At 34.2% G+C, this 26,131-nt stretch overlaps 1 protein-coding gene across 1 annotated transcript in view; it reads right to left on the reverse strand.

Annotated features, from left to right (window-relative positions):
• Cps1 (carbamoyl-phosphate synthase 1) overlaps positions 1-26,131 on the reverse strand; it is a 113,612-nt gene that overhangs the window by 28,452 nt on the left and 59,029 nt on the right. The window contains exons 22-27 of the mRNA XM_027941798.2: positions 12,433-12,574; positions 10,923-10,988; positions 10,392-10,455; positions 8,157-8,338; positions 1,587-1,781; positions 1,098-1,165 (exon numbers count right to left, since the gene is read on the reverse strand). Coding sequence (XP_027797599.1) covers positions 1,098-1,165; positions 1,587-1,781; positions 8,157-8,338; positions 10,392-10,455; positions 10,923-10,988; positions 12,433-12,574 — 717 coding nt within the window. The remainder of the gene's footprint in view (positions 1-1,097; positions 1,166-1,586; positions 1,782-8,156; positions 8,339-10,391; positions 10,456-10,922; positions 10,989-12,432; positions 12,575-26,131) is intronic.

Raw genomic sequence — 26,131 nt, forward strand, 5'->3', positions numbered from 1 at the left:
CTTAAGAAATAATGTTATCTGAGATCAATTTACACTGGACTTTTGACATTTTCAAAATGGGATGGGAGGAAAGAAGGGGCACTAAAGAATAAGGTGGATAAATCATTTCCCACTTCCTTTTTTTAAAAAAGTGGTATTTATTTACCTTTTCTACCCTGTTATAAATTTTTGCATAAAAAGCTTTAATTGCTTCATCTGCTTAAGACAGGAAGGCTAAGCAAATAATGCTGATAATCCAGAGTATATAAAACTGGAACAAAGGTATAGATTGCAAAATGGGAAAGGAAATGCAATTGTTAACGCTGGTTATTTTTTTTCATTTTTCCCAATCCTTTCTTAAATGCATGTTGTTTAAATTAATTCCCTCAAAGAACTAGTATTCTTAGACTCTGGTTTACACAAAATGACATTTCAATAAAAAGGAAAGTTTTCCACCTCATTTGAAATTTTTCATTATTTTAAAGGATCCCATCTCAAATTCCATTTGCACTTTCAAATTGTGCACAGCAAATTGTGTTTCTCTTATTATCCTCTGTTCGGTGAAGTGGCTCCTTACATGTGGTAACATCTGAAGAGAGGAAGTGATAATTCACAACTTCTCCTTTGATGATAGAATTTAGTTTCAAAGTTTAATATGAAAGATCCTAACTGCCCATGTTCCTCGCTGTTCTAATTCATCTATTTAAAAAAATCTGATCTCAAAAACTCAAAATTGCTAAACAAAACAATATCAAGAAGGTGCTGAAATAGTCAAAGAGAAGCTGTCATTTCTGGGTATCAGAAAATAGATGCTTGCAAGAGACCTTCTAATTTTTGTTTGAATTGTCCTGTTTTCTTATTTGACACTCCCCTCCCCTCACTCAGTTTGGCGAGGAGATGCCTGAAGCTATGCTTCTAGGTATAGGACTGAGGTCTCTCCCTGAAGGAAAATTGGTAAACTGAAGGAACACATGTTGGTCCTCAAGCTGGCTGTGATGGTTTCGAGATTGTGGATGGATTCACAAATTACAACACATCAAAGTCTAGTGCTATCAGCATACAGCATGCATTTCTGTATCTCCCAATGTTTAAATCTGTTTCTGAAAACAATACATTACCTCAATACATAGGAAGGTCTCAACAAGCAGGGGTAGCCCACAGATTTTGCAAATTCCAGTGCTTCATTCTAATTAATAGGAACAACAACAAAAATGTGTGAGTAGCTAAAATATGCAATCAAAATGCAGACTTGTATCTTAGATCAAGGGATAACCTAACTCTTTTTATTCTTTCTCTCAAAAGACTCCATTAAAATGTAAATTGAGCATTGAAATACATAAAATTCCTAGTTTCTAATTCTAAATATCAAGTCTAGTTCAAAAATAGTTTGAACTTCTTTTCATTGTCTGAATCTTAATGAGAATACTGCTATCTATTTATAATCAGCATTTAGAGTGCAATCATGGAAATACAGCAACTTTACAGTAAATTCACTACGCATAATGTGCATCCTGTCTGCCCTCTCCTTAGTATCTTCAGTAGTTAACATTCAGATTACAACTCTCCACAAAAGAACCTTAAAAGGAGACACTTGCTTCTCTCCTTACCAAAGTATTAACAGCTTTCCACGGTGCCTGGGCCACATTCAGTTCATCCAAGATGGCTGAGAAGATGGAGCGATCCTCGGCCCTGTCGATCTGCAGAGGGCTTGTGCCCATGATTTTCACACCATTCTTGTACAGAGGGACTGCAAGGTTGTTTGGAATCTGGCCTCCAACGGATATGATGCAGCCACTACATGCCTGGAAAAGACATTCACATCATCAGCTGCGGCAGTAGCTTCATCATGAATGGACAGCTGTGCTCATAGTGCCACCATTTCTTTACTGACAATCTTCAATCTGAATTTTATGTTTCCATCCCTCTTATGAAGGGATGATATTAAATTATGTCATAAAGAGATAAATGAACTTAGTTTTTACTTTTCAGGCTATCACATCCTAAAATCTCTGCAAGATCTCCACAAAGTTCACATGGTATATATCACTGGCAACATTTGCACCTGTGACGTCTGGAAAAGAAAAACAAGTTGATGAATTTGCACTCTATACTACAATTACTTTCTGGACTACTCACATAATTTCCTAAATGGATACCAATTTCTTCTTCCAACGTGCCTCTCCTGCAACCCCTTCATCCAATCCTTTACATTCAAATTAAACCCCCTACAAAACTGCTTTGCCAAGTTAGTCCTATACGCAGAGTTCTCCAGAAATTCCCATTGCCTAGAGAAATAAAGTACAAATTCATTACCTCAGGTCATTTAAACCTTCCACTCTTGGCTATCACCACCCTTCTCAGCCCCAGAGACTCCACTACTCATTCCCCCCAAGAACGTATATTCCCACTAGCAAACTCTCTGTTCCACCAAAACTTCTTTGACTGTTACTCCTTTCTTCTCTCTTATAGTTATCAAGCCTCTAACCACTTCGTGTTCTACCTCCATCTCCTCTCCTTTCCTGCCACTTTAGCATCTATCCCCACTACCCAGTAGCTGCTTTTAGTTCCTATTTCCTTCCTACTTGCTTCATAACCAGTGCCTGAATCATTGCCCTTCATTCAGATGTTAGATTAGTTTAAATTTTCCTTACTTAAAACCAAATCTCCTATTAGCAGTCTAAAGTTAAGGATTAAAAGATTGAAGATTAAAAAATATTAGCCCACCAAATCTCAAAGTCTCTTAAGATTGATGTTGGAATAATAAACATGAGCCAGTGTGTGATGGTGGGGATTGGATTTGCAGATACAAGACTCTTCCCATCTTGGTTCCCTCTGTTTACTACCATGTTCAACCTAAGGTTCAGTCCTTGTATATAAAATTAGGGTTAGAATACCTTCAGACTTCTTGTGTATAAAATTGGAATCAGATACCTTCCTGCTTCACAAGACTGCTATGTGGATGAAATAGGATAATAAACATTAAAAATCCTATGTACACTTTACATTTATGAATAAATAAAATATAATTATTAATATTTAAACTATCTGACAGTCCATGGATCTTGGCATAATTTATGTTTGCCATAATGACCTGCTAATAAATATTAGTAGAATTACTGAAGTGATAGATATGTGCCAAATACATCTTATCATTATTTGAAATTGTTCTGAAACACTCTTTTAAGGGATAAAGCTAATTTCTCTCTGATGAGAGCAATTACAGTACTGCCTAAACAAACACCCTGCAAGTGAATGCTTTAAGGCATTGTAAACAGTACTGAAAATAATAATCCAACGTTCTGCATATTTATAAGTGTACTTAAGATACTTTTATCATCATTTTAAAATATGTTCAACATACATTCTTGCAAAATCTTTAAAAAGAATTATTCTCTTTACTATAATAATCTTTTTTCTTATTATCATCCTTGGTTTATTAGCAGTGTTGTTAAGATTTTGAGGCTTGAAAACAAATTCTTCAAGTTTTTTATGTGAGACATTTCAAAATAACTTTTAAAAAATAAGAAAAAAGTAGCAAACACTGTAGTTACTTGGTCTAAATGGGAGCTTAAAATTGAATGAAAAGGCCTTCATTAATAAATACATGGATATTTTTTTCAAAGTGGCATTATTATACTGATTTATATTTTCTAAACATCAACTTTCAAAATAAGAATAGGCTAATCGCTGATACTTTTTGTATTCTGGTCAATATGTTTTGACCTTCATGATGACCTTCTAAGGTGACTTTTATTATCCCCATTTACATCCAAAAAAAAAAAAAAAAAAAAACTGAGACTCAATCAGTTGAAATGATTCATTCATATCTCTTCCCCAGCAGTAGAGAGAGGGTGTGTGAATTCAATTCTGCAGACTGAACAACAGGTATGCTCAAGTAAATGACTAAATATTCCAATCTTAGGCTAACTCTACTTGGCTGGCTATTTTCAGAAATGTTTAATATTAGAGGATAAAAGAAAATCTATTGCTAAAGCATTGTTTTAGAAAAGTGATACAAAGAAAATCTTCCAGTGCACAACCAAATCCTCATAGTTGACCTCCAGATATATAGAACATCATTGGGACAATAAATCATGTCCACAGAAATGTTATAGAGTAACAATGTGAAGATGTAGTGCAGGTTTTGCCCACACAGCAAAAGGAGTTCAGTATGAAAACATGCTTATTAGATGAAGTCAAGGTAGGGCAGTTTCATAGGTCTAATCTTAAATTGTCCCTAACTCTAAGAACAGGGCTTGTATGGACATTAGGACAGGAACCTGGTATCCCACACAGGTAAATTATCATCATTTTGATCACTTGTGTCTAAATAGTTGTAAATAATTTACTAAAATAAAATATTCTAAAATTTATATATTGTTCCACAAATTTCTAAAATATTTAGACTTAAAATAATACATTAGGCTCCCAAAGCTCTTATCTAAATTTGTTCTGTGTTTTTTGTTTGTTTGTTTGTTTTCTGTGGGGGTTTGTTTGGTTGGGTGGCGATGGTGGCCCTTGGGATTGAACCCAGAGCATCAAGCATGCTAGGCAAATGCTGTACCACTGAGCTACATCCTCCATCTGTGTATTTTTTTGCTTATCTTTGATTTCTGTTCTATTAAATCTGATACCACCAAGAAAAGTAACACAAGAGTATTTCTGAAACAACATTCAAGCTGAAATCATAGCAGAAATCTATTTTAAGCACTAAAGAATTAAAAGAAAATGTCTTAAATTTATTTGACATCATTTTAATTGCTCCTAGCCACTAATCACTTTGGTCGGTCCTAATTAGATGCAGTATTTTAGGCACGATGCAGTATGAGAAAATTTATCTTACTAGTAGAAATAGCATTTCCTTCATTAAAAATGGCCCTGATTTTTAAAATTTCATGGATGAACTTCAATTTACAAAATTCCATTATTTATACATTTGCCAATGAGGAAGGATTGTGGTTCATATTTTAGTAATTTTAATTTTCTCTTCTTCTTTTGTTTTCCCTTTTACAGTGCTGGGGATTAAAATCACGGCTTCATGCATGCTAGGCGAGCACTCTGCCACTGAGACACATCTCAATCATTTACATTTTAGTAACATGTTTTACATTTTAGGCAGAACTTTAGGGTTATATTTAATTACAATTAAACCAAAAGCTAGAAATGAACCCCAATTCTATTTAGAGTCATACATTCCCTAATGAGTTTTGCCTACCACTAATTAATATCTGTAATTACTTAATTCATTTAACTCCTGTGCCATTATCTATAGGTATATATATATAGAGAAAATACGGCAAAGAAACCGTTAAACAGGGTACATGTTTATAGTCAGCAAAGTAAGCATTATACAAGCAAGAAAAAAATTATTTAAACTGTACTCTAACCAAACAGGGACATCAAAAGGTGTCAGATATATTATCTGATGAGGTTTTCTTTGTTGTTACTGTTTGTTGGTTAGATGGGGTCTTGCTATGTTGCCCAGTGCCCAAGCTGGTCTTAAACTGGACTCAAGCAATCCTCCTGCCTCAGCCTCCCAAGTAGTTGAGACTACACACGCACCACCGTACCTGGTTCAAATCTATCTTTTAATGAACAATGACAAAAGAGACTGAGAAACAAGGCTTGGATATAGACCAATATTATGATTGTTTGTGAACACAACTTTTTAACTCATGAATGTTCAAAGGAATAAAGGGGGGGGATATGAATTTAGGATCAGATCTATATGGTTCCTTTTTGTGGCCTATAAAGATTATTGAATAATTTATCCGTAGCAAATAGATAGATCTAGTAAAAGAAAAGCACCATGTAGCAACTTTACAAACAATGCAACAATTTCAAGCTATTGACCTCAAATACTTTGAGAACACCTTTATCCTTTGTAAGAAATATCCTAACCTAAACTGTAAACCAGGCAAAACATCATCTTACAAAGCATCATAGATGGTTTACACCAACTTCTTGCTTCCTTGACTCTACTCCACATACCAAACAAGCAAACAACAAAAAATCAAATTTAAATCTCTTCTCAGAAAGCAGAACCTATAAACATAACAACAAGGAATAAATGACTGTGCTTAAGGGGTCACTCTATAAAGCAAATGAATGATCTTATGGTCAAAGTGAGTGGCAGTAAGTGGAATTTATAACATTTTACATGAAAAACTAAGAATAAACAGGAGGATACCTCAGCACCTTCTTGCTCTACCTTCGATGAAAGCCTCTTCCACAACAGCCTGCTTCACCTCTGTGGCATGTTATTACTGACTTTCCCTTAATGCCTTATCCATGGTTTTTTCCTTGATACTATGCAAATGACCTTGGTCCAAAATTAGACTGAGACCCAGACCAGAAGACCCATTGTACCCATGGAGCTATGCATCCTCAGGAAAATAGATTGCCCAAGTGACTTAGATGTGTGCTTCTTCCTTGATCAGAGACAGCGGAGCAGCACTACAGAGCCTTTAATGAGGAAGTACACACCTGCCTCATAAAAGGAAGCGCACACACATATTACATGTGTGTATGATAAGGTGTGTACTGTGTGATTTACAACATTTCCTATGAGATAGTCTAAAGAATACATCAGTGGAATAATGTTCTTCCATTCCAACATAACATTGTAAATTACCTCATTTTATATACAGGAATATTACTTTAAATGCCAATTAACTTCAAAGAAAGGGCAGCTTATTTCTTTCTATAGTACTGACTTTGGTTATTCTAGAAGAATCTCATTAATAGTTATATGTAACTGTATCCAAAAGCAATTGTAGAAGTTTTTCATCTTTTCTTAGATGATTTCACAAGGAAATCACAAATCTGTTCCTATTGCCTGTGATGCTTTTTCATATTTTTGAAACAAATATTTGGTTTTTCACATATTTATATCATGAAACTCAGTTTTATTGTTAATATTTTAAAGATAGGGGCTTGATTTTATAGCTGTCCAGGTCTATATAAGGTACTCCAGACATGTTTGCAGAATGTATTTGTTTTGATGCCCACATATGTTTCTGAAATGAATATTAAGGAGCAACAAGAAAAACATTATCAGAAACGGGACTAAAAATAGCCTATATTCTGCATAAAGGAAAGTTGGGCCTAAACACAATTATGATTGTATATATATCATAATTCGGTTTCTCTTTATAATAATAAAATCATCACATTGCTATAGCATGTAGTTTACACTTTACAATATGACTTCTATCATAAACCCAATGTTATCTCCACAGTGCCTGAAAGTAGCATGTTTTACATGCATAGGATGCATTAATAAAAAGAGAGAGGGAGAGAAAGAGAGACAGACAGAGATAGAGAACAGAGAATTCAAATTGCACAAGTCAATTAGTTTTCAAATCAAAACTGGAATTCAAGCATTGTGACTCAATTTAGTACTTTTTTTCTCTAAATGACCATATTTTATACATAAGGATGATTCTCTGTGGTAAGGAATTAACAATAATAACTCAAGACATGACTATTGAACATCATTTTGGAATTTTCCAGTTGCTATTTTTTTAATTGTATGACAACTATTTGTTCTACAGACGCAATCATGTGAATCCACAGTGAAAACACACTCAATAAGATTGGCATGGAAATGGAAAAGCAACTCTAAGAAAAAGGCCTTAAAGGAAGCAAAATCATTCAGAATGGACTCATTGATCTTAAACTGAAGACTAACAACTTTATCAGATGGAACAGGCATTAACTGGTCCTTGGTAAACAACTTATGTCTCTCCTCTGGGAATTGTTCCTCATCAAAACACATCCCATGAACTAGAAAGAAGCTGTTTATAGTTTGTCTAGATGACCAATTAAAACATTCTGCAAAATATTTATGAAAGGCCACCTTGATAGCTAATATGTGGCTGGTACATCTTACCAAGTAAAGTTTTCAATACAGCCAGAATGCTTAGAAAGAAAGAGAATTTTACATGAAAACAATCACTTAATGCCAAGGCCTCAAGAATATAAGGCTGGACTGATTTTCTTTTAGAGTTTCACTAAAAAATTAGGCAACAGAAGACACTGGCAGAAATTTCTCCTAGGGGAAATACAATATAAATCTAGAGACATGAATACAGATATACATAAAATGCATTATATATATATATATATATATATATATATATATATATATATATATATATCCCTTTTTTTTTTACCTCCTGATGGTAGATGTCTAAGATTCTCTCCAAAGACAACTCTTCAAAGTATAGTTTGTCACACTCATCGAAGTCAGTGCTCACAGTCTCTGGATTGCAATTCACCACCACTGTCTTCTTGCCAAGCTGACGCAGTGTTCGGATACTGGAGACAGCACACCAATCAAATTCCACGCTGCTGCCTGCAGAGGCAACAAGATGGGCAAAAGGGGTGAGAGAAGCATGAAGTTGCAGCACAAAGAGAAGCAGAAAAATATATCACCAGTCAGTCCAAGCTAAGGTAGCCAATGCCTTTCAATTCAATTTTTCAAACTGCAAAATATAAATTTCAGACCTATGAGGTACACTATATTCGCAGTAGGAAAACCAAGCACTAATTAAACAATCATGAAAATTTTGGCTTGTTTTATATCCAGAATTCTACAATTGATGATCTCCATATTTGAGGAGCTCGATGTTAATAGGAGATAGTTTCAATGGTAAAAATAACCCTCATGTTCTGAAAAGAAATGTAAAATGAACACAATCGCCTCAATACACAAAAAGAGTTAAGCCAGTGATCAGAATACTTGTATGTTTGCTTCAGTTTTTCCACTTAATCCACTATTTGAGGGCTAAACCAAATAATCCCTGAGTGCCTTGCTGATCTGACATATCTTGATTGATTAGAAAGTCCTGTCCTTTCTGAGCATATCCTTTTAAGCCTGGCAAGGCCACCCCATGCAGAGTGAGTGACCTTCTGTGAAGCAATCTGAAATATAATAATGGCCTAACAGCCTCAAATATCACCTCTGCTGGGATGCCATAGAACTGAAAGTCCTGGTACTTGTCCTAATTCTTTGTATTAATACATTGTCTCCTAAAAAGTCTTGTCAAACTATAGTGTTCCAATAGAGTAATACATTAATTCTCACTATAGAGCAAGTATGTACTTGATTATCAGCTTAGCTAATCTTGCTAGACACTAAGGTTAATGCAGAATTGTTGAATAAATTAGATTAAATTTTAAAACAAGAAAAAAAGGTCCTGAGAAGTGAAAAGTTTAGGCCATTTACCTATAAGATAACTGCTATAGGCTGAATGAATCAAAATTCAGATTTGTGTGTCAGAAAGTTAATTCCTAATGCAACAGTGTTGGGAAAGTGGAACCTTTTGAGATGTGTTTAGGTGGAGACCTCATGAATAGATTAATGCCATTATAAAAGGCCTCAAGAGAGAGTTTGTCCTTCATGCTCTTTTTGCTTTTGCCATTGAGGACAGCAGTTTTTTCCAAAGGACACAGGTATTTAGGATGTGATCATGGAAGCAGAGATCTAATCCTCACCAAATAACTGAAGGGGCTTATTCCTTGATCTTGAACTTTCTACCCTCCAGAATTGTGAGAAATAAATTTCTGTTCTTTCAGTCTCAGGTATTTTGTTGTAGCAGCAGAAATGGAACTAAGACAATAATAGACTGATTAAAAAAAAAAACAGTTTTGGCCTATATCATATTTGGCCAAAGATTGGTAAATTAGAACACCCTGAAGCATTAATTAATTATAAAAACTCAAACTGTACTTAAAGAAATAGTAAGACTACATGTATTTAAATTGTATATTATGTAATTTCCATATCAGAATGCCTTTCAGGGACTAAATATGAAATGCAGTTGTTGGTTAACATCCTGCCCACATAATATACACCTTGTGTCATAGATTTGGAGTGGTTATTAAGCATCTAATTGACTAGAGAGGAAATGTCACCATCTCTGGTGAGTTTGTTTTAATTGGATTTTATAAATCTCTACCTTCCAATGAGACAAACTCTGCATTTGATGTATGCATCAAATGTTAAGTCAGAGACTGTATAAGCAATGTAATTTCTAGCTGATGTATAAGTCTTTGAGGAAAATGTAGATCTTTATGAAAAACTGTTAGAAGAGAAATAGCCAAGTCTAATTAACTCCCCAAATCCAAAGTAGATGTCAATTCAGTTGAAGAGAATGAAAATGATTCAGTAACATGGTAAAATGAAAGGAGATGGAATTTCTAGTTTAAAATCTGTGTTTGAATTCCACTTCTACCACTAAGTAGCTTTATAAGTTTGGGTTTTATTTCTCTGAACCTCAGTTTCCTAATTTTCAAAACATTTACCCTAACAGCATTTACTGTACACAGTTCTTAGAACAATGGTATTAACATTAATGAGCACTATATAAATTGTGAAGTTGTATATACATATGTCATCACTTTACCAATGTGATATGGACCACAGCCCAGCACCATCATTCCATGTTCATCAAAATTGATATCATGCTCCTGAGGATAGAAAACAACAGAAAATATAGAAGTTATTATGTTATTCTTCCATTTAATTCAACTATTTGTCCTGTCTTTTAAATGTGTCTTTCTCATTCTTTCTTTTGTTCACATGAAACCTCTATTAGTCTCTGGGAACCCAAAGTATGGTGTTCTCCAAGTTACTTTTTCATTAAAAAAAAATAGCTGTAGCTAAATATTTGTAAGTGTAAGTCATGAGAACCCAGCATAATGGTATGCTTGTGTGACCATTGTCTTTATCATATTTTCACTGGCTTGATTTCATTATCATAAGAGAGTTCTTAACAGACTATATATAGAAACACATCATTGCATATACCTCTGTGAGGCCCTTTTTATTGCCAAGATAAGTAAATAATCAAAGAAGGAAAAAATTATGTATTCCCAATAGTAGACCAGCTACTAAAATTAGAGCTCTCTGTGCATGGCAGTTAGGCAGTTCCTACCTGACCATTGTAGGTAACATACAGGTAGTTTGTTACTGATGGGTATTCTGCAGCCAGTGTATCAATCTGAAAGAGAAAAGTAATTTATTAGTTGATTGATTAACATGAATTTTACTCCCTATCTCCATTATAACCTTTTTAACAACTGTGGTTTTATTTTTTTGTATGTTGCATTCATATTTACTTAATGCCTAATGTTGTCAAATATAAAGACAGGAAAAGCTATGTATAATCTAATTGTTTTCTAATTATGCATTAAGAGAGAGAGAAAAAAAAATGATGTGATCTAGTTATCACTTGAGCAATTAACAGTCATATACACCCAGGGGATTGCTGGGTCACTACAGTAGTTCCCATGAGCACAACAAAATGATCATGTAGTTCACTGGTTACCAGGAAGATTTAACCTGTCAGCTATTTAAAGCAACTGTCTATGAAATCTAAAATCAGAGAAAATTGCCTATATGTAAGGATGCATTTGGTTGCAAATTAATGTGTAGGATTTGCATTACCAATGGCACCAAGACATGGACTGACACAAATACTATAAAGCATACACTAGGGATGAGAGACAAGGATCTCATTGAACATATTTGGAAAAAGTAAATCAGTTCCACTCTCAAGGGCTCAGCTTAGTGAGCAAGAATTTGAGGCCAACAGGGCAAGCTGGCATAAAGCAGGTGAGAAGAAAGAAAGATAATAATTGCTGAGTGGAAAATATTTAGTATCAAGCTTGAGACCGAAGAGTATACATGTGCCCCCTGAGCACACAGAGAAAAGTCAATGATTTTAAAGGGCAAAAATCAGCTGGTGGTACTTTAAGTGAACACATTCCTTCCATTAAAAACCAGAAAGGCACAACTATGACTGTTCATGTATGACTGTCATGAATACTAGAGGAACTCATTACACCCAGCCCTATCATGATGCATACTGAATGAACCATAGCAACAGGGTACCTGAAGTATCACCTTGTAAAATATTTTTGAGCCCAGCCTGGGCAACTTAGCAAGACCTTACCTCCAAATTAAATTTCAAACTGTAAAAAAAAGAGCTGGGGTGTAGATTGATGGAAGACTCTTGCCTAGTATGTGCAACCCCCAGTACCACCAAAAAAAAAAAAAAAAAAGGTGCCAAAGGAAATAACTATCTTTTCAAAAGGGTCAGCCAGCATGCTAAGGTATTTCAAATCCTAATATTACACTAAAGAAATTTTCTTATGACATATATATTTGAACATAGGTCAAAAAGCAAAGGAAATGTCACTTCTTTTTTATAAATTTATTTAGGTTATAAAAATCAGGTATTCATTCTTTTCTTTACATCTCACTGTTTACTACATCTTTTCCCTTTTAAGCATAAAATAAAGTTGAATAAAATTGATGACATCATGAGCATCAATTGGACAAGTAGGATCATTTTTCAAACCCTTCTTTTTTATTGACAATGACTTTTTGAGTGGTGCCTACATTTCACCATGGAAATCCTGGGAAAAAAGAAACTCCCTTACCTGTTTAACCCAAGGGTGGATATTTTTCTTTAATCTCAGCTCCCTTGTCTGAGTCTCAGTCAGTCCTAGACATTTTGAAATCTGCTTGTCCGAGAAGCCAATCTCCTTTGCCTTTCTCAGGGTTTCTTCTGTAATGGATTCACTGGAGTTGAATGTGAAAGCGATTCAAAGTTAGACCAAACACACAAAAAAAGCAGTAAACGGTTTAATTCCAAAAGCAACAAAGACTCCTTATTTTCTACTTTCAAACATAGTTCACTCATCTTGTGTTTAAAAAATATATAAATTACCCACTAAGTCGCCCAGTCTCTATATTCTTCTGCATTGGCAATGATGACCTCTCTGTGCTCTCCCACTTTCATAGCCTATGTGCCCTCTTTTCTGCTTATTTCCTTAAAAAAAATAGGTCCTGTATTTACTTTTCATATGAATTTTCTTGTTCAGTAATAGAGACCTCTCTGTCTAAATCCAGAGCCCTTTCTTAGTTTTCATTTTCCTCAACCTGTCACCATAGAACCCTTTTGAAGCTTCGTTCCTTAAAGAGACACCTTCTCTGGCCTCTCTGTTAAGTTGCTTCCAGCCTACTTTATTGCTCACAACTATTTGCTGTTTGGGGTTTTTGGGGTTTTGTTTCTTGATTTTCTGATTTTCCCCAAGCCTCTACCCTCTGTTATCTACTTCTCTCCCCCATACAGTCAGCCACTGCTGTGGCTTGAGTTCAGAGCTGGGTGATGACTCTCAAATCTGTGGCCTCTTCTCCAGTGACTGACATGTGCTCTAGGTCATCATGGATGTGAACTTGAGGAATCATCTTTACCCATGTCCCCATCTTGCTTCAGACTGAACTGCCTCTCTATAAACTGCCTCTATTTACTAATATCACACATCTTTCTATTTGAGAAAGTAGTTTGTGGCTTTATAATTATTTTCCTTTCAAGCTAGATTGTCTTCTTGTTTTTCTTATGTTCATTTATATCATGTAGAGCTTGAGTTGCTTCTCTTGGGCTGTAAAGCTTTTGCCATACCTTTTATCCACCCAACTTCTTCCCAACCCTCAGCTACTCCACAAAGGTCAAATAAAACCAGGTCTCATCCACAAAGCTTCTCAGCTTCCTGTCACCCAATGAGAAACTTGAGCTTTTCCTGCCTTTTTTGCTTGGAGCTATGAACACAGTCAGAACTATATGGTTTGGCATGTCAGCATTACCTAGTATTTATATTATTTCTTAACATTTATTGATCAATTAAATATTCCCTACTAGATTAAAATTCCAAGAGGGCAAAGTGTATATTTGATTCATTTTCCAGGTTATTCCCCAAGTCTGGCACATTATCTAGCCCACAGACAGCAATCAATAAATATTTACTAAATGAACAAAAGAAATTAAAACTATTTTTTCATTTTACAGAAAAGAACATAGATGTAAATTTGAAATCAACTTGTAAACAGATTTCAAAATATGCAGAAAAATAATTTGTAAGGTGCTAAGCTACAGAAGAATAAAATACTGCTATAAAACATCTGTAGTCAAATGCCTGTGGTTCACCAATTTCAAGCAATAGTCAATACAATAAAATGTAATTATAATAATTCAATAGTTGATACAATGAAACTAAGATATAATAGTTTGTTATCAGAAGACCTAACTTATACTAAACAAAACGTTTTTGTGGAAATCTATTAATAGAATATTACTGAACTAAGTCTCTTGCATACTTCTCATTCCAATCTTTCATCTTCTTTATTTAATTAATTCATATTCTGAGTTTGGAGGACAATCAAGCTGCTGTATGTAATGGCTATTTCCTGCCTTTCTTGCATCAGTATTAGTTTGGATTTTTGCAGCTCCAGCTCTTCCTAGTCAATTTGCTTGTTCTATTACATAATTCCCTTCTGTCTCAAATCAATGCATTATTTCTCCAAATGCATTTAATTTGTTCTTTTTATTCCTACTTTGAGTGTTCACCTTCTCAAGTTTTTGATAAGCATTCCCTGAGAGAAACACATTTTTCTGTCAAATTCTTGAATACAACCTGATATTATAATTAGTTGCTTATAACATGTGCCATACCCTGGGCTATAAGCTCTAAAACTATTGCTGTCCAATAAAGTAGCCACTAGCCTCAAAGGTTAATCAAGTAAATCTTTTTAAAAACTAAAAATTTAAGTTTACATTCACACTTGGTCACACTACAAATGATTAATAGTCACACGTAGCCAAGAGCTGCTGTATTAGTGTGGCTTACAGAAGATTTTATCATAGAAATTTCTACTGGACAATGCTGCATGAGAAGATACACAACAATATTTGGAACAATGACCTGATCAACTGTGAGTCAAAGCAATTTATGGAGGGATAAGCTATGTGGTGTAATGTAAAGCCAAAGAAAAGAGATAAAAGTGTGAGTGGTCATACTTGAGAAATACTGTGGCAGTAGAGGAGCACGAACAGAGCCATAAAGAAAGTTCAGCTTTGTATAGATGACAGAGTTGATGAATGCACTATAGGCAAGGGCAACTGTATTCACAAGAATTTGAGGGCAACAATGGACATGGCAGGTATAGGAAATACAACAAGGATTGTAGCTGGAAAAGTGCCTGGGAACGGGATGGTGAGAGTGGAATCTCATTCAATGTCACTCTTTCATTAGTGCTTTAATGTTTAGTGACATCAGGCCTGTGCTACCTGTGTGAATGATGGGGAGATAAAATATTGAATTCTTACGTCGTTAGAGTACATTAGGAGACAGACAGATAGCTATTGATGTGTCTACACTGTGAGAGCGCCGTGAGAGAAATGTAGACAAGATGAGGCTCTGGCTAATCTTCCCATAGGTAAGTTTAGAAATGCTTTATCCAAGTAGTGATTTCTGAGTTTCCAAGGGACTCTGAAGCACCCAAGTTTATGATTACCTTTAGTTTTACCAAAAAATAAAAATAAAAAGAAGAAAACAACATACAGGAAAGACTTGTTGTTGCTATCTGTTTTAGAAATGTATGTCTCTAATTTCCTTGCCAAGAAGACGACCCTAAACCCATTGCTCATTTGTTTATGTGCAAGTATGCATTTACTCTCAAACTGGAAGTACACAACAAGTAGACTATTTTTCAATTAGATCTTTGGATGAGGTTCTTTTGAAAAAAAAAAAAAAACTCTAATTTTGAGTTTTCAAATCTGAAATCATATTAATGTTTACATGCACCGGAAAAGGCTACTTATTTTCTCTGTGTTCTATTAATCTTAAAAACAAAGGAATAAAGTTTGGTTTAGATGGGAAAACAGTGTACATGTAACACAGAACATTCTTACCCACAGATATTTTTTCTACTGCTTGCTGAAAAATGTTCCCATTGTTACTGGATAGCAATGAAGAAGAGCAAAGAATAAGTAGATCTTTAATATGACACTGCAAAAACCATCTTTGGCAAAACCCATATCATGTTACTGAAGAGACAACCATTTAACTTAAATGACTAAAGTCTTAACCCTCAAAAACAGTGGTCCAGACACTAAAGACACCTGCATTCAGAAGACCCATCACACTTCTGGTGTAACTATGGACCAGCAGCACCCTAAATACAAGTTCTAGTCCAAGGACAAGAGAAGTTACATATTTTTCTTTAGTTTTTGTGGGATCATGTTTTTCTGTTTGTTATTGTGGGGTTTTATTTTTACTTTTTTTTTTTGGTCTGGTTTTGTTTTGTTTTGGTCATTAATGATTTATTTTAACTTCTTCTTATATGAAATACCAAGCAGTTCTTTAAAGGTTGTTATGTGGCTTTAAATGGACATTGTAATGATACTAAATAAACATAAAGGGAAAGATTAAATCCTTCATATTTCTATTAAGGACACAATAAACAGTCTTTTCAATTACTTGAACATACATAATTCCTCATTCCTTTTTACAAAAGAATTCAATAGATTATATATATGTAGAAATCTCTAACAAACAGTCTTCCTCCTCTACCCACAAAATAAAACTTTGACTCCTGTCAGTAAAGAAATGAAAGAAAAGGAGAAAGAAGGTGGGGGGGGGGACAGGAGGAAGGAAATAAAGATTGATGGATTGTATTGGCCTTCTACATAAAAAAAGTGAATTAATTTTGTGCTAAGCTCTGGTGCAAAAAAGAAAATAGCCTTCTGTCACTAAGACTCACTCAGTTATTACTTTTCCCCTGAGAATCCCCTACCCCAGAGAGCTTTCATTAGTTAAAGGGGTTGACTGAGAAGAGTGACGATAACACAAGGTAATGATCATGATACTTTAGAACAAGGGTGAAGTTATTTCTGCCTGGCCCCCTCAAGCACACCAAGTGAGAACCAGAAACAGATACATCAAGTTAGACCTTCACAGTGCATATTTTAAGCTCAATAACTGATTCTTAGAATATTTTCCTGATGAACCAAAAACTACTTTAACCTTGCCCAGTTTTCAAATAGCTAGATCAATAATACAATATCACATTTTGTCAGTGTCTTGAAAATCAGAATGCATTAAATCAAAATGGTTTATTACCACATTCATGTTCATCTACCTTGACATGGATGCAAACATTGGAAAGGTACATTCTTACAAAATTCAAAGTGGTATATTTTTTATAGCATTCCCCTCGTGATCTCTTTGGTTATTAATTTCTACTCTTTAGATGTATTTGTGAAATAACATAAAGCATTCTGGAACCCTCCTTACTGGGAAACTGACATTAACCCTGACCTATCATAGCAATTGCAAAGACAAGTAAGCTCCTTTCCCAAATTGAGTGCTATGTAATTCTGCAGGGTACACCTAACTCTAAATGAGAAACAGATAGACTCTCTCTGTATTTCCCTAATTTGTTTTCTCTTCTGTGTAATACAAGGATGGCTGGAATATCATTATACACAGAAGAAAATGGACTTTATTCCTGACATTCTAATACAAAATTTTATTTTGTGTCCCATTATAATAAAATAAGAGAAGAGACAGTTTGAAGACACCATTCATTAGCTTTGGGCCAGTGATTTAGATAAGGTTAAACCTCCTTAGAGTCAAATTCAAGATGAATAATCTTAAGTGAACATAAAGTTCACTTGTAAAGTTCACAATGTAGAGATTCAATACCTGATCTTCCTCCACATCTGCCCATATAGGGCAATTCTCCATTTTGTCTGATAAAAAGAACTTCCAACATAGTAAGTTTCTTGTTTTTTGTTTTTCAATCAAGCTAGGTAGAACCTTATTTTAGGGAACAAGACTATAACACTTTTATTTTTCTGAAGGAAAATGAATACCTCAATTTGGAACAAACTCAAAACAGAATAATTACTAAAAGAAATATAAATGTCAGATTTGTAATTCAAAACTGCTTTTTGAAGCATCAATAGGGAATGCACCATTTATATTATATTGTAAATCAAGGGAGCATTATACCAAACTAGTGATCAGATAAATGGAGCATATTGCATTAAAGCACAAAGTTTTTAAATACATATAATAAATTATCCTTCTGTTATGTAATAAGTATTTATATGTCTTATTATTTCATTTAGTTTTACTCTTTTAAACATATGCACATTAAATCCATACTTCAGAACTATATCCTCTAAAATATGCTATATACACTTTTCTTTCCCTACCAGCTTTCCTTGCTTTCAGAGTTCAAGGGCAAATTCTTCAAATGTTAGATATTCATCACTGTATAATAAAACCGAAACAATGAAACAGAGATACACCAAATCATTATTATGTTGGTCTTTTCATAATCTTTAGTTCTTCTCTAGTTAGCAGCACAAAATGACAGTGTGAAATTTTTAGAGGGGGGAGAAATGTCTTAAAACCAGGCAATCAGACTTTTACACACTCTGCCTGTAATCTTTTAACTTTAGACAGCATGGCTCAGCTTCTAGGGCAGGAAGTCTCTTGCGTGTTCTCTGGTTTATAAACAATACAAGCCTTTCTTTCTTTCTCTCTCTCTCTCTCTCTCTCTCTCTCTCTCTCTCTCTCTCCTCTCTCCTCTCTCCTCTCTCCTCTCTCCTCTCTCTCTCTATCTCTCTGACTTCCAATGTAGATTTTGTTGTTGTTGTTTAAAATTCCACCCTGTCACCTCTGAAACTTCCTCCACTCACACTTATTCTTCAATAATAAATGATAAAAGGAAATGGAATAAATTCCCCTTAATGAGGAAATTTTCACCTGGCACAGAGGAGCTGGGGAAATCTATTAGCCGACTGGAGGAACGCCTGCAGCATTGCAATTACCAGGGGAACCAGCGCACTTCACACAGTCCTCTCTTCCACTTGACTGGCTTTTATCTGATCCACCAACTCACAAGAAATACTAAACAAATTTCCCTCCAGATTGCACAAGCTCTAATGTGAAAATGAGCACTCCACTTGGCCTACAATTATGGGGTGGGCTTGCAATTTATTATCTTCTTTTTCAAAAAAAAATCTCCCAAAAGGCAGAACCTGAAAATTCACTAGGTCTGATGCTCAGTAATGACACCTTCTTTAATAAGAAAAGAGGCCTGAGTGAGATGTATGTTCTCTGCCTCACATAGCCCTTACCTCCCTCTCCCTTAAACATTGCATGGCTTCGCTGATTATCTGTGGCATTTCACAGGTTTCAGACCATGCCACAATCACAGTAATTCCATCAGTTAAGCAGCTACTTGTCTACTCATCCTTTCTTGCAAAGAGATAAGGTATAACCCACTTTCTAGTAGAAATGTAAAAGACATTAGTCAAAAAAATAAGTAATGTTTAGAAAAGCAAATGATAAAAATCTGTACAACTGGGTAAATACTACTTATTTCTCTTAATTTTCAAGAGCATCATGGCTTGGTTCTCAGGAGCAATGAGATCTTTGTAGGAATTAAAGGCCTTGAGTTTTTAGTCTACATTTTTACTATTGCATTATAATTATGCATAATAATAATATTCATTGTTACATATCTATACATGTGCATGATATAACAATGTAATTTTTTTCAAAACCATTCCCCAGTATTTCCCCTTTTTCTCCATGCCTCCTTCTCCCTGGTTCATTTCCTCTGCTCCATTCGAAGGCCTTATCATTTTATCTCATATACAGGATAAACAATACCTACACCAATGTTCATGTGAAAGTATGGTAACATGAAAATTATGTACTAGGATCTGAGTCCATTTAGCATCATCAAACAATGCTATAATAATATAAGAATCAGTTTTCAAGAAATGGCATACCTAAAACCATATTTAACCTTCAAGGCTATTAACGACAGTAACAAAATCAAAATGAAAAACAAACCTTATGAAAAGTTCATGTGTGATTTTGCTTTATGCATTTTCATTTGCCTGTAGTCAACTTCAGTTTAAAAATATTGAATGGAAAATTTCAGAAATAAACAGCTTACAAGCTGTCGATATTTTTAAATAAGTAATTTTCAATTTCGTGAATCCTATAGTCATTTTTTTTTTCCCTGTGGTTCTAGGGATTGAACCCAGGGCCTTGCACATGCTAGGCAATTGCTCTAACACTGAACTACATCCCCAATTCCATGTTCATTGTTTTATAAATCATTAATAACCCTAGTAGTCCAAAAATATTGTGACAGTATTTTCAATCTGGCAAAGCCATTTATATGCTATTGAATATAATATTATAATTATGTTCTATGAACAAAAAAATACTAATAATGAGGCAAATAACATAGTACAAGTTAGTTGCAATTTTGAAACTTAATAAATCACATTTTATTTATCCATGATTCTTAATTGAAAAGTGCAAGGACTCTTTCTGTGTTCAAGATTTAAGATGTAAACCACCTGACCAAAAGAATAAATTCTGTCTGTTAGTATATAATAGAGTTTTGTCACATTCAAAAAAAAAAAAGTATGCTTCATCCCCTTTATGTGTGATTTTGCTTTATGCATTTTTGTTTGCCTGTAGTCAACTTTAGTTTAAAAATATTGAATGGAAAATTTCAGAAATAAACAGTTTACAGATTAAAAAAAAGTATGCTTCTAACCAAATAAGTTTTACCTAATTAGACTGAACTAAAAGGCAAAGTCTAGATATGAAATGTTGTTTGTTATTCTTGATTAATATGTTTATTCACAATTCTAAATCCATCCAATGCATACTTGCCCAAAAGTAAAGAGAATGTATTCAGTAAATAAAACCCTGGGATTTCCATGAATATAGGTCCAGAATTTAAATCTCAAGATTAAAAGGCACACTTTATAAAGCCTCAGCAGAAAATTGAGACTGAGCATTTCCATGTGTTACATAAATTTATTTTAAAAAGTCCTATATTTTAAAGCCTCCCTATGATCTTTGTTTAAATCAAGTCATAGCTCCACAGAGTACTTTTCCAAACATCACATTTGTTGTCCCAAGCCATGGATGTATAATATCTGATACATAACTTTCTTTGACTTCTAGAAACTGGACAAATCCTAGAGTCTGGCTCCAACTCAACTGAGAGAAGAACTTGTCAATTAGGTGAAAGAATAAACACATAAAGTGCTTTGTACAAAAGTCAGCAGGTAATGTGTGCTTCGAGACTGCAGATGCCTAAGGAAAAAGGACCTAGAGGAAGGAAAAGAGGCAGAGGAGGACAAGAACAGGAGCTCAGCAGAACAAAACTGGCAAGTCACCTAAATTTAGCCCTGCACCTCTGTTCTTTCTCCTCCCTCTCCTATGTAGCACTCCTGTACCCACACCTCAAGGCAGGGAGTGCCCCCATACTTGTCATTCCTTGCAGATCAGAACTGATCTTTTGGAGAGAATGTGCTCTCAAGCATTTTCTCCACCCTCAGGAGACATGGCTGCCTCCTCTGCTCCTGGAGATGAAATCCCACACTCCATCTCCAAGGTCAGACCTGGGGACTTGCCCCACTACAGGCATCCCAGGTATTAAATAACAGGTTAAAAAAAAAATCTGGGAATCAGTGACTGCTTGGCTAACTTCTCTAGTTCTAGCTCTGGCAGCCTGTTTTGCCTGAATTTAATTTCCATTCTATGCTCAGTTGTTTTACTCATAGCCACATAAACACAGCCGGCAGGGCAGATACACTTTATTCAAAAGAAAAATATGTGTCCATATACATGAATATATATACATGATTTATTATAAATCAAGCAAAATTTTAAGAGGATATCCTATCTGAGGTCTCCATAGCCTTGAAAATTCTGTTTACATTTTCTAAAGGTGACCTGCTTCCTTCCTGCCAGGCTCCCTGTGTTTCCCCACTAGAGTTCTGGAAAGGGCACATTCCTCACAATGCTTCTTCTCTAAGTGGGGTCAACAATTCAGGCAGGGAAACATGCAGCTCACAACTTGACAGCTAAGGAGCAACTGATCTCCGACTGTCTGATTTAAAAGTCATATCTCTAAAAGGAAGCTTTTGAAAAGGGTTAGTGACTAGAAGTGAAGGCAGAAGCCCTGAGCAAAATTCCCTGCCTTCCTCTGCCTGGTGTGACATAAGTAAGACACCTGCCTCAGTGTGACTCAGTTCACCATCCATAAAGATAGAGTGGTATTTTTCACCTATATTATAATAGAAATGTGCTCTAAGGTCATCAGAAAATGCAGATATTTGTACTATAAATACTCTGGTTTCCCCTAGCCCTTTTTTTTTTTTTTGGTTCATCAATTCATATTCTTCAATACAATTGAAAATATTTATGAACATTTCTCACAAAAACTTTTCAGAAAATGCAAAAACTTGAAAACATGGATACTTTTTTCAGAAAAAGCATACGAAATGCGGGCTTGTTCTCAATAGGCAATAAAAGATCTTATAATGCACCTTTGAATAATTTAATGCTTACATGTATATAATCCCTATTTGATAATACAATTAGCTAAATCCTCTTTTATTAGGAAAAAACTTATTCAAAATATTCCTAGCTAAGAGAATATTATCAGAATATTCCTCTTAAAATGTATAACCACTCAACAAAATTAAAACAAAGGAATGCTGATTTATAATATCTTTCAACACAGAGTTAGTCTGTACCTTGAACTACATATTTTCCAATCAACAATTCTGTTCATCCCTTTGAGAAACTAGGAATATTTATGAACACTTTGCATTTTTATGAACATTATGCATTTTCTTCCTTTGCAATTCCCCCACCTTTGCTATGACTGAGAAATCATGATTTTCACTTTCTTAACAATATTTCTTTCTCTCTTAAAATGGTACATTGCCATACAAATATTGTTGTTACTTTACAATAATTCCCAAGAAGATATATGGTAAATAGAGAAATGGAAAACATGTCTGTTTCAGAATTAACATTATACTTTAGAATTATGAATTTCATTCTGGACTCATACAAATTAACAAAAGTTCTGATGAGGAAAAACCTAAAAACTAGACCTAAGTAAAAGTATATTAAGACATTATGCTATTTGGGATTTGCTCTAATGGAATTTGCAATTTAATTCAGGGATGATACTTCCAACTATGTAATAATTATAGAACAGTGAAAAGAAATTTTGTGGCTTCAACTGTTAGAAACAATGGCAAATAGGTAGATAACATGTAGTTTCATGACGGTACTTAAATGCCTTAATTATTTTGTAGTAAGAGTCTTACTTTTATAAAACATAGCATAAAGAAAAATATATGAACAATTTGTCATTTCTTAAATAGGATTCATACAGTTACCTACTTCCACATATTTGGTATTTTGAATCTCCTTTTCCACTCATACCTTCCTATAATCAAATTTGAATTTGATAGACTCATCTAATTCTCTTCTCTAAGCCATGCAGTATTGTTCTTCCTATTTTATTTATTGTATAGGAAATTCTCTCTTTCCTTTGCTCCCATGACAGGGTAACATATTGAAGAAAAGAATGCTTCCCTTGGACTCAGAAAATCCTAAAATCAAATCCTGGCTCTGACATGTACTACCTGTAAAACACTAGCAAGTTTACTTAACATCATAAGCCATCATTTCTGCCATGAAATATGGGGTAGGGACACACAAATTCCTAGAAACTTTTATGTTGAGACTAATACTTGATACATGTGCAAAAGCCAGTCTTCTTTTTAACCTTGGTTCACCTTTCATTTCTTTGTGTCTCTGTTTCTCAAATGTCCATTAATGCATCCTGTTTATGTATAGCTATTAGTATAAGAGTTTAAACCCATTGAAGGCAAATCAATGACCAAGAATTATTTGTGAACAAAGGGTATATACCCGATACAATGCCTTGTACATAATGAGTACCCAATATTAATAATTGACTAGCTAAATATCATATGGTCATGTAGCTCCTAATAAAGAGAAATACCATCAAGTAAATGAATCACTCATCAAGTTAAGATTAGAGATAATCTAATAATTACTGTCTATTAATAGATACATATACATATGAACATGTAATTATTTTAAGGCAACTTAAGATTTTTGTAGCTGTCAAACATAAGAATTAATATATAGAAAATTAAAAATACACGTTTTGTGAATAATCTAGATATCACACTGAAAATCTCTTAAGTAAAACATTAATCTTGTCTGTATCAGAATCATACTCTTTCACACTTTCAACAATTCAAAATTACTTGTCAAAACTATAAAAAAATTTTAAAAAATAAAGTTTCTCAGAATACTAAATATTTGATGTAAAATTTTATGTTATATCTAATTTAATAAATCATTAGTTTAAAAAATTAATGAAATCTTATCAAATATATTATATCACCTTAAATATCCTATCATATGGAACATAAAACTAAATTAAAAATAAAACATGTTTTGACATTAATTCACAGAGGCATAAAATTTCACATAGTAATACTCCTCTTTTGCAGAGGGAAAAAATAACATGTTTGTGTAAGCCTGAGTTTTTAGTTTTCTTTAAGAGCTTTATTATATAAGTAGATTACAGTATAAGTACAACCAGAGGATGGTAATATATAGTAACTGGTGGGACTGTTTTCCTTTAATGTAAAATACTTTATATGCAGTACATTATATATTTAGCTATTTGTATATAAGCCCAGCAAAATAAGAAGGGAGTTGTTTGGGGTTGTTTTTATCTTGTTTTGTTCTTGCTTTTTAATAAAGTGAAAATGAGACTTAAAAATACAGTGTGAGTTGGTAGTGAAACTAACAGACATAAGACCATTTTCTGCACATCAAACCAAGAAGACTCCACTAAAGTGTCACAGGATCTCCATTCCCATTTCTATATCCAAAAAGACAAATGGTATCATAAGCATGACACACTAAAGAGTCATAAAAGTTATCTGATGTGACTGTTATAATTGTGTGTATATACACACACATATTTTCCTAATTTACTTTCATATTTAATAAGGCTGAAGTTGTTAACTATTTCTATCAGAAATTACAAATAACCACCAGAAAGTAAAGGGCTGACCACTCTCTTTCTTATATCTAACAACTCTTAGGTGACAATTTTCTCCTGGAAACTTCAATCAAATATAAGCACAAAACGTTCTTGTCTGATTTTGCCATGCTTCGTGAGCAAGTTAAATAAAAAGTCAATGGAACTACCGTGTGTAGGAGAGGACGTTCAAAGGGAGTGTTCCAGCTAAGGTGACACCTGCATTATTACATCTGCCAGAAGTTTGTGGCTGCAGGGAAATGGCCAACTTTACTGAGCTCAATTTAGCACTTGAATGCCCAAGTGGAACTCGCCAGGCTTGCCCTAGATTGTTTTCCTAAGCAATAGGCATGCCTATGATTTTCAGCACTCACCAATGGGCATAGTTTATCACACTGAACACAGTGATGTTCAGATGGAAATCAGACCCTTCAAAACTCCACTTTACTCTTTCTTACTACATTAACTATAGCAGTAACTGCCAGTGAAGGGGGAAGAGAATATTATCAAAATTTAACAAAAATAAAACCCATGAAGTCTATAGAATATTGGATAAAAGAAATTTCTGCATAATTTATACCCAAACCCATTAATTATGTCAATAATTAATAGATAAATCCAAAACTTAGCTTCCAAACTTATGTGCTATAAACTTCATTTCATTGGTTCTGTGCCCTAGTTTTGAACATCTAAAATGGGTGAAAACAGATTCTTTTTAAACAGTCATCTACAAAAATACCAACATAAATAGCAGCATTGTGCATAAAAACCAGAGAGCAAAATGGACCGTTCCAGGAAAATTGCCCAAATTAAATGGAATGCAAAAGAAGAAACAATCATCACAAATGGCAGAAAATCTTCCATTTGGTAATTTAACATCAGAGGCTGGCTGTCTTTAAGCTAATCACTGGAAGGATTCGAAACTTAATGCAGCTTAGTTTTAGCCAGTAAAAGAGAAAAATTCTACAAGTTAGGCAGGTATAATAACATCCTTGAGCTGAATGTATCAGTCACAAATAGCTAAAGAACCCAAAAACCAAAATAAAATAATTAATTTTAGAATAACAGGCAAAGGATTTAACAGATGTTCAAAGCTAGCAATTAGTACTCTCACAATTTTTTCTTGACTCTGTGTGTGTGTGTGTGTGTGTGTGTGTGTGTGTTTAACATAATGGTTATCTTTCAATCTAAACTTTCTACTCCAAATTGATATTATAAATAAAAATGGAGTGTAAGTTTCTGAAGTCCTATTATAGACCACTCCCTTCCTTCCTTATAACACTAGCAATCCAACTGAGAAATCTTACACTTGTGCTTTTCTATTTATTATGAATATAGTTAAAATATTTATCCTGCGTT

The sequence above is a fragment of the Marmota flaviventris genome, chromosome 11 (genome assembly GCF_047511675.1).
Source record: "Marmota flaviventris isolate mMarFla1 chromosome 11, mMarFla1.hap1, whole genome shotgun sequence".
Taxonomy (NCBI): domain Eukaryota; kingdom Metazoa; phylum Chordata; class Mammalia; order Rodentia; family Sciuridae; genus Marmota; species Marmota flaviventris.